We start from the raw sequence: 9,731 nt of genomic DNA on the forward strand, positions 1-9,731 counted from the left end.
AATAAAATTATAACATCGTTGTTTTTCATCAGATAAGCATGATTTTTGGAATATAGAGTTTTCTTACGACTCTTGAATTACGATTTAAATTTGATCAAAATCGGACAACTATATCATATATCTCCCATATGATCTATAGTCGAAAATATGGAAAATGAATAGAAAAATCGTCATAGCTTCGATGTTGTTTAACCTTTATGCATTTTGTTCGACATATTTGATGACTGCAAGGGTATATAAGCTTCGGCTTGCCGAAGCTAGCTTCCTTTCTTGTTTTTTTTTTTGCCACAAGGTGAGAACCTGCCTTAATATATATAATTTCATTTTTCCTTTTTTTCATAAATTTGACATATTTTTAGGTCAGCATTTTTTTAATAACCTAAAAAACCCTAAGATTTGCTTCGAGGTTATTAAATATTAACCTGTGCAAATTAAGCTTTTTTCAGTTTTTATTGTCTTTTGTTAGCTAGTTAAAACTTTTTTTTACCTTCTATTGTGTTTCCTACTAAATGTTGTAGTTAAAATCACTTTACTCAAATTTTTAGGGTATCATCAACCTTGACGACTGTAAGACTGCAAAAGAAAACAAGAAAGCGATTTTTTTTTATGTTATATAAAATATAAAAAATAAGTAATAACCCTCTGAATAAACCATTTTTGTTTGATTACCCTATTCACAGTGGCGGATTTACGGGGATGGTTTTAGGGGTTCAAACCCCTTCCAAAAAGCCCCGCAGAGCTGTAAAATTGAATTGAAACTATTTGTTTTTTTCATATTCGTATTTTTTTTCAATCGAAAACCCCCCAGATTGAAATTCTAAATCCGCTACTGCCTATTCATATTTTTTGCTTTGTAATTAATTAAAAATTAATATAATATAATAAGAAAATTATACCAATAATTTTAATATACTTTTTTTAATAAACAGTTTTAAAATCAAATATGTATGTTAATTATTCTTTTTACTGGGTTGCAATTTGATGGCTGAAAATATAATGCCCTCTGCAAAGTCATAAAGAGATTGCCTATGTATAAGTAGAAACTTCTACATATTTATCATAAGAATGTGAGAGCTCGGAAAAAGCTATTTATGGACCTTCCAATTTTGAATACAATTTCATGGCATCGTAAGCATTTTATTTAGGCACCTATTCATTTTTCTTGTTGCTGCTCGTTTAACGTTGCGTTAGCTTTACTGAAATTTTGCAATGAATTGCTTGTGGTTGATTGTTACTTATTTAAGTTGCCTGTTATTGACTATCCACGCTCAACAATTAAACGTCAACGATATTCAACACTTGGCCAAATCACAAAAATTGCTACACTTATATAAAGGAGAACATATACCTAATCAGTTCTATAAAGCCATTGAGAAATCCGATAGCAGTAAACTAAATTTGCAATCTAAACTACGAAATTTTATGGAAAATCTGCAAAAAAATTTGACCATGTCAGCAGTATTAACGGCATTCGAAAATACTTCCCACAATGCAGATGACTATATTATTCGAATGCAAGAATTGTCGACTTTTTTTTTTAAGGTGTCGTACGCAATTGAACAGTTTGCTATCGACGGTGAAGCCTTTTACGAAACATCGAAAAATTCAAGCCATGCCTTGTTGTTAAAGCTACGGCAAGTACCAACAGCTCAACCAACACTGGTTAAAGTCTTACTTACAAACTATTTTGCGGAAATGGAATTCTTTCACGTACTATTTTCGGAAATACTCAATGAAGCTCTGGAATATTCTTCGGAAACCTTAAAAGACATTCAAAATATATTTTATTACTATGCAGACACTCAAAGTACAATTTTACAAAATTTAAATTTAAAAATCGATTTGGAATGCTGCAAACTATATTTGGACTTTTTACAGCATCACTCGGCTCAAATTTTTAGATGTGCTACTGGGGATAAACTTAACATTGTTTACGATGTATATGCCGTAACAAAGCTTAACGTTAAATATATAATGAGACAGCTTGAGTTTCGCATTCAACGTCTTTTAAATTGTTTAATTTTTAAAAGTTTTATAATACAATGTAATTTTCTTACCAGCGCGGAGAAAGATCTGGAAAATTTATTTAACAAACTGTTCGAATTAGAAATGTATTTGGATGGTAAAACTAAGAAAGGTAGTATTTTGGCTTCAAGACTTTTGAGGAGAAATATATGGTATGATTCTAGTATACAGTCGCAATCGTCTCTTAAAGATTGTCTTCCAAGAGACTTTCCACGTGGTCAAATGTCAACTGAATTAACAAAGTGTTTGTTTTTATAACATTGAAAATTTTTTAAGATACATGCGGAAGCATTTGTAACTATAAATATATAAATGTATGCACTTAAAAAAGCTTTTTAAAATTGTTAAATTTTGAGGTCGTAACATGAGGTGGTAACATTTTTGTCACAAAAAAAAACTAAATAAAAAAAAGAAAAAATTCGCTTCGGTGCGTGTATATCACTATATTCTGTATTGATTTTATGCGTGTTTATCACTATGATCTGCAAGATCAAGCCAATTGTTGTACTATCAAACCTGTATCTTCCACAAAAAATGATATTTCCTATGGCAGATATATGATATGATATGTCCAATTTTTATACCCTTGCGGAGCGAAGAGTATTATAATTTCAGACAAAAGTTTGCAACGCAGTGAAGGAGACACCTCAGACTCCATAAAGTATATATATTCTTGATCACCATCACGATCTGAATCGAAATCCGTCTCTCTGTCTGTCCTCTTGTTTGTTTCTACGCAAAATAGTCTCTCAGTTTTAAAGCAATCTTGCTGAAACTTTCCCAAAAGTTGTGTAGTTATTGCACGCAGTATATAAGTCGAAACAGACCGAATCGGCTGACTATATCGGATAGCTTCCATACGAGAGAATGAAATAAAAAATTCTCACGCCGTTGTTTTTGATCAGATCGAATTGATTTCTTCCAGATGGCGTTTTCTAACTACTATTGAATTTCGGATTAAATTTTATCAAAATAGGATAACTCCATCATATAGCTGCAATAAAAAAGATATATAAGTTAAAAGAATGATTATAATTTGTTATAAAAAAAATCAATCTTTACTTTATTGAGTTTGATTAAGAACTAACTGGATTAGGTTTTACAGGTTTAATTTATAGCTACGCGTCGCTCCATCGCTGTCACCGTCTCTGCCGTTGTCGCTGCTTCTGCTGACGTTCTTTGTTTCTATTTGTTTTGGCTTCCGCAATTGCTGATGTCGTTGTCGCTGTTGGCCAATCTTAATTGTAATTGGGCGATTCACTATTAGTCATTGTTGTTGGATGCACTTTGCTTCAGTTCACTCAACTTTGGGGATAAGCGTTTCCCACGATCGATGGTCAAGAAGGTGCAAGCTCAGCGCACGTGTCATCCGATCTTATTATTATTATTGTTGGATGTACTTGCCTTGGTTCAATCAACTTTGGGCGTTTGGTGTTAATCGTTCCCATGATTGTAAAGTGCAAGCTCAGCGCGCGGGGCGTCGAACTTATTGAAGGCATGGTATTGCAATACCATTTCCTCAATTACGCAATCTATGCTCACCCTATCTTTTATTTTGTTGATCTTATTATTTCGGGTGTTAACTCTTCCCTCCTTAAGCGCGACTGTCCTCGGTCGCAATGTAATACAGCACAGGTCCGGAATGTGGGGGTTCTTCTCGCGTTTCTGGTACAGGGGCTGCAGTACTTTTCGTTGTTTTACGTCTTCGTAGTAGTTCCGTGACCGATCCTATTATTAGTAGGAGTAGGATGATGGTGGATCCGAAGCTGACTGAGGATTCTATGATCGATTTTCTTCTTAATTTTTCCAGCGCCTTTGTGTTGTCAAGATTTAATTCCTTGATCATTTGAAGAGATAGGACTTCCTCTAGTTTAGTCTTCTCTCCCATAAGTTGGAATAAGGGAGGCTCTGGTTCGACCGAGTTGATTTCTTTCGACTTGTAGATAGTTTCGCCAATAGTTACCGTTGAATTTCGGTATTGAATAATGAAAGAGCCTTGCAGTTGTAGAAGTTTTTCGTCTAGCAGAACTGGTCCATTGAAGTTGTTCAGCAATATGGTTCCAGGCAGTATTTCCTCGAAATCTGGGATGTGTTGATTGTTGATCATCTTACATTGAGGTTCTCGGAGATTCAGGAGAGCATTTACGCAAGTGTCGTTACTTAAGTTTAACAAATTTTCTGTATTGCAGACTGTCTTATCATTATGGGATTCGCAAGGTGTTTTAATAGCAAATAATTGTTTCTTACATTCTAACAAATTTTCATATTTTATATCATTGATCATTTGGGCTTTCTTTAGTGCTTTAATTTTTAAAGTTCTACAATTATCTGTTTTGATGGTTGGAAGGCTAATAATATAAATGAGGTCATCGCCGTTTGTGGCTAATTTAACTTTAGCAAATTCTAATAATTCCTCTATGTTAAAAAATAAGTTATTTTCTTTTTTGAAAATGTCCTCTACTATTTTAGTTTCTGTGCTTGTGAATACAAATGAATTTATTGTGTTAGATTTTGCCCATGTGATTGCGTAAATAATGTTATTAATTTCTTCTTTAATTAATTGAATTTTATATTTTAAAATATTAGCATTTTGGTTTGCTATTTCTTCCGAGCTCTGGGTAACTTTTAACATAGCATTGGTAGTTTTAGTAAGTTGGTTTATTTTCTCATTAATTAATTTGTTGATTACCACTTGTTTGTTGTTATTTTCTAATTGCTCATCTATTTTGTTGACTATGATCTCGTAGTCGTGGTGGTCTGGTGAACCTGCTAGCCATTTCCACGCAGTACCTATTGTTTCTATTGCTCTTTTTGGTCTCTTTTGTGTTCGGAGTATGCGTAAGTCGTTGTGAATCTGTTCTAGTTCGTAGGAAAGGTATGGGTGTAGTGGATGAGATGAGTTAAGTGAATAAAATGATTCCTCTAATTTCGCTAAAGTGTCCTTATAGCTCTGCAAATTAAAGATGTGGATGATTTTGAATGTTCCGTCTTGTTTAGCTGCAAGTCCGGTTTCGAGTGAGATGATTTGTGAGTTGGAATAGTCAAGGACCGTGGTTATCCCCAAGCACGTTGGTAAAAATAGTCTGAAAAATTATGTTCTTATGTTATTTTTATGTATGATTTTTCCTGATTGTGTCTTGATGGTGGTTGTTTTATTTTCTGCTACTTTTTCCACTTTGTACCTAGGTGTCAGTTTACTTCCTAACCTTTTGTCTATTCTTACGTGGACTGTGTCGCCTGGTTTAAAAATTTTCGGGAGCGTTTTTTCCTGGTTGTGGTACTGTAGGTCAGCGTTTTGTTTGTTTAGAATTTTCTGTTTAATTTCTTCTCTTTTCTTTTCTATCTCTTCTGCAGAATTGGAAATTGTGCTTCTGAAAAATATGTCTATGGGGCTTTCCTTTGTTATGGAATGGATTGACTTGTTATATGCCTGAACTGCTTTAAAAATTAGGTCCTCAAATGTCATGCTACCGTTGTCTTTTTTGAGGCAACGCATGATTTCGGATAAAGTTGAGTGGAACCTTTCTATTTGTCCGTTACTTGTCGATGCATAAGGGGCAGTGGTGTGTACTGATATTTTTAGTTCATCTTCTAACATAAACTTGATTGCTGCTGAGCTTAATGATCGTTCATTGTCCATTATTATCCATTTCGGCATACCGAAAGCAATTAACATTTCCCTTAACGGATTTTTTATATCTTCCGATGCTCTAGAGTTTAGAATTTTAATTTGAGCATACTTTGAAAATTTATCAATTCCTGTTAGGACACTGTGTTTTTCGGTAATGTAAATGTCTACATGAACTATTTCTCCTGGATAATTGGGAATCGGAGTTGGTTGAATTGTACCTTTTGGGGGGTGTCTATCGTATTTGGATTCTTTACAAGTTTGACATGAATTAACTATTGCTTGGATTTTCTTTATAGCTTGTGGGAAAAAATATTTCTTCAAAATTTGTAATTTATTTTCTTTAGCATCTCTATGGGCTCTTTTATGCTCGAGAGTTATTATTTCATTTTGTTGCGCTTCTGAGGTTACGTCATCTATTTCGTTTTGAGTAAACCTTACTTTGTATGACTTAAAATAGGTGGGGTAAATGTTTTGAATTTTGCCCATTACTACTTCAGATGTAATTATTCCGTTTATAATTTTAGGGTCGAGTCTGTGAGTTAAAATTGCTATGAGATTTTCTTCTGTGTAGGATTTTCTTTTTATTATGTGCCTGTGGTAGGTTGGGAATGGAATTTCGAAACTATAGGAATCTGTGTCTGCAGTCAGTAAAAAAAGTTGATTTTTAAATACGTTTATTGGGGCTTCTACCGAAAAAATAAGGTTGTGTGACGAACTTTCATCGCTATGGGCTGATGCTGAGGAGCTGATTGAATTAATTTCCGCGGGGGCCCGAGATAACGCGTCTGCCACTACATTGGCTACTCCGGGCTTGTATCTGATCTCATGGTTATACTCGCCAATAAGGTCTCTCCACCGTTTTAGCTTAGCATTGTGGTTATTTACGCTATTAGAAAAACTGAGGGGCTGGTGATCGGTGTAAATAGTCACTTTTGAATAGCCGTACAGGTAGTGTCTTAAACTTTGTAGTGCCCAAACGATAGCGAGCATTTCTCTTTCATTAGTTGCGTAGTTCTCTTCAGTTTTCGACAGGGTGCGTGAAATAAACGTTATTGGTCTATGATTTTGTTCTAATACTGCGCCAATTGCATAGCTTGAAGCGTCAGTAGTTAGCTGGAATTCTTTTCCAAAATCTGGATAGGCAAGGGTTACATCTCTGGAGACGAGGGTATTTTTGAGTTTTTCGAATGCTGCAATCGCATCTTTGCTCAAGTTGATAGCAGTTCTGCTCGACTTGGACTTAGATATGCGGCCTTCTTCGCCTCTTAAGAGAATTGTTAACGGTTTTGCTATTTTAGCGTAGTCTTTTATGAACCGCCTATAATAACCTGTCATGCCTAGAAAAGAACGCAGGTCTTTTAGTGTTTTAGGGATCGGAAATTTTGTAATTGCTTTTATTTTTTCGATGTTCGTTTTGACTCCGTTTTCTGATATTGTGTACCCTAAGAAGTCCACCTCATTTTTAAAAAAGTGGCACTTTTCTACTTGAACCCTCATGTTAGCATTTTCTAGGGTAGTGAATACTTTTTTTAAATTGATTTCGTGATCTACCTCATTTTTGCTAAAAACTATGATATCGTCGACATAGACATAGCAAATTTTCCCTATGTGTTGCCTTAGTATATCGTCTAAGGCCCTTTGAAAAATAGCTGGAGAGTTTTTGAGGCCAAACGGGAGTCTGGTAAATTCATATTTACCACCGTTTACCGCGAATGCTGTTTTTTCTATATCTGAGCTTTTTAATGGTATTTGGTGAAAACCACTTTTAAGGTCTAGCACCGAAAAATATTTATTGTTTCCAAGTTGTGCGATAATTTCGCCGATTTCGGGAATGGGGTACCGATCTGAAATAGTAACTTCGTTTAGCTTTCTGTAATCGATTACTAATCTGTACTTTTTTTCTTCGGACTGACCGGACTTTTTGGGGACTACCCAGACTGGGGCATTATATGGTGATCGTGAAGGTCTTATAATGCCGTCTTTTAACATATCGTTAATCTGTTTTTCTACTTCTTGTTTTAAGGATATGGGGTACGGGTAGTGTTTTCCATAAACTGGTGAATCTGACGAAGTTCTTATTTCACCTACTACTTTTGTCGTGTATGCTAACTTTGTATCGGGGTCAGCAAAGAGGGTTTTGTGGTCTTGAACGAGGAGATTTATAATTGATTTTTGGGACTCGGTCATATGACTGACTTGTGGTCCGATTGTATTTACTGCCTGTGTTGCTAATTGATGAATTTTAATTTTCCGTTTGTTCTCAAGAATTAAGTTGTCATTTTTCACATCTATAATGGCTCCTAGGCTTTTCATTGTATCGTTACCTAGTATACCGTGGAAAGTTTTCAATGTGTCTAGTAAAAAAAAATTTCATGGGTTTATCTGAAATGCTAGGGAGTCTAAGTATTGTGTGTTGAGTTATTTTGGTGTTTCCTCCAACTGAGTTGACGGAAAAAGTTTTTTCATTCGATTTTGGTCTTGGTACTATCTGATTTTGGATATAGTTCTGGTTTGAGCCTGTATCAATTAAAAATTTTAGTATTTTTCCGTTCCCCGTTGTTACTTTAAAGTAAGGTAGTGAGGAACGACTTATTCTAAAAAATAAAGTTCTGACATGTCTACATATTCCTGCTGTTCGGCATTACTTTCCCACTCATATTCCTCTTGGAGCTCATTTACGTTATTTTCTTCTGCTAACTGGTAATACTCTTGCTCTGAACTTGAGACTTCTTCTGAAATTTGTTGTGCATTGTTTTCCGCCTCTGGTTGGATATGAAATTGTCTCGGCATTTTGCTGGTATTTTGGACATTGGAAGAGCTAAGAGGTCTTTTCCCTGAAAAATCATTATTTGCCGGCTTGTTCATATAATTGATATGGCGCGAGCGAATTGATTGGTCCACTTCCATTGGTACCGGTTTCGGTTGTGGCCGTGGGGGAGGTTTCGGTAAGCTGTAGGATGCTACTGCATCACCTTGTTTCACGTAGGCTTGGTTATAAGCTTTAAATTGATTGGCCTGATAAACTGGTGTTTTTACAGTTGCCGGTACTAGTTGCATCTGATTTGGATTATGATAGAGATGGGGATGAAAATTTTGTTTGACGGCTACCGTCCGATATGGTTCTTGGGGTTTGGGTGGAAGAATAGGTGGTTTGCCTAAATATGGAATTTTCGGTGTCTGATTATTTCTAGTATTCTGGTTTTCGAGCAAGCTGCATAAATGGAGTGCGTGTCCTAAGTCATGTGGTTCTTTAATGGCTAAAAGTTGTGCCAAGTTGCCATTTAGACCTCTGACGAAAGTGTCCAAGGCTTTTTCCCTGTACATGGCTGTTAGAGATTGTATGGTTTCTTGTGAAGCATCTAAGTTGCCAATTTGATTTAGGATAAGGGAAAGTTGTTGATAAACTGCTTGATAATAATCCACTATAGTACTGTTACCCTGGTTAAGAGCGTAGAGTTGATATTCTAAGGTCTTTAAGTCACGTTTGTCGGCGAAATGTGCTGTTAGGCATTTCGAGATAGCTGTCCAATCTAAGGGGGTGTTATAAGATTCTAGTACTGCGTCTGCTTGTCCAGTAATTTTGTTACGGATCGCTAAAAGTATTCCATAGAATTTTGGTGTACCTATTCTATTTTCATAAATTTTTAACACTCTCTCGACACTTTTTTTCCACGACGAGTATTCGCTCTTATTTCCCGAGAAATCTCTGAGTGTTCTGACTATGTCCGGTAGTTTGTCTAATTCGCTAATGTTGTGTGCGAATTCTCTCCTAATTGTTTGCTCCGTATATTTAGAAAAGTCTTTATTAGGGTTTAGAATTTCCTTCACTAGGCTGCCGAGGTTGGCCTCTAAGACAGCTTTTATTTTTTCCTCGATATCTCTCTCGGTCATGACTCTCGCGTTTAGTTGTGCGTTACTAACTGATGAAGGTCCGGCGAGATTTGCGAGTCTGTCTGCTAACTCTTGTTCGGTCATTTGAGCAATCAAAAAAAACGTTACGGTTAAGCTAAATTTTTAATTTTAGTCACTCAGAATTCGGAAATATTTTTCTAGAGAATTTTAATTATATTGGGGG

The 9,731-nt window shown here is 35.5% G+C and overlaps 1 protein-coding gene across 1 annotated transcript; it reads left to right on the forward strand.

The window, feature by feature from the left end:
- The first annotated feature begins 1,165 nt into the window (after positions 1-1,165).
- On the forward strand, positions 1,166-2,461 carry LOC108102086. Its single transcript, XM_017206738.2, has one exon. It carries the CDS (start codon positions 1,210-1,212, stop codon positions 2,281-2,283), a length of 1,074 nt encoding a protein of 357 aa, XP_017062227.2. The 5' UTR covers positions 1,166-1,209; the 3' UTR covers positions 2,284-2,461.
- The last annotated feature ends 7,270 nt before the right edge of the window (positions 2,462-9,731 follow it).

Source organism: Drosophila ficusphila, unplaced genomic scaffold, assembly GCF_018152265.1.
Source record: "Drosophila ficusphila isolate 14025-0441.05 unplaced genomic scaffold, ASM1815226v1 contig_470, whole genome shotgun sequence".
Classification (NCBI taxonomy): Eukaryota; Metazoa; Arthropoda; class Insecta; order Diptera; family Drosophilidae; genus Drosophila; species Drosophila ficusphila.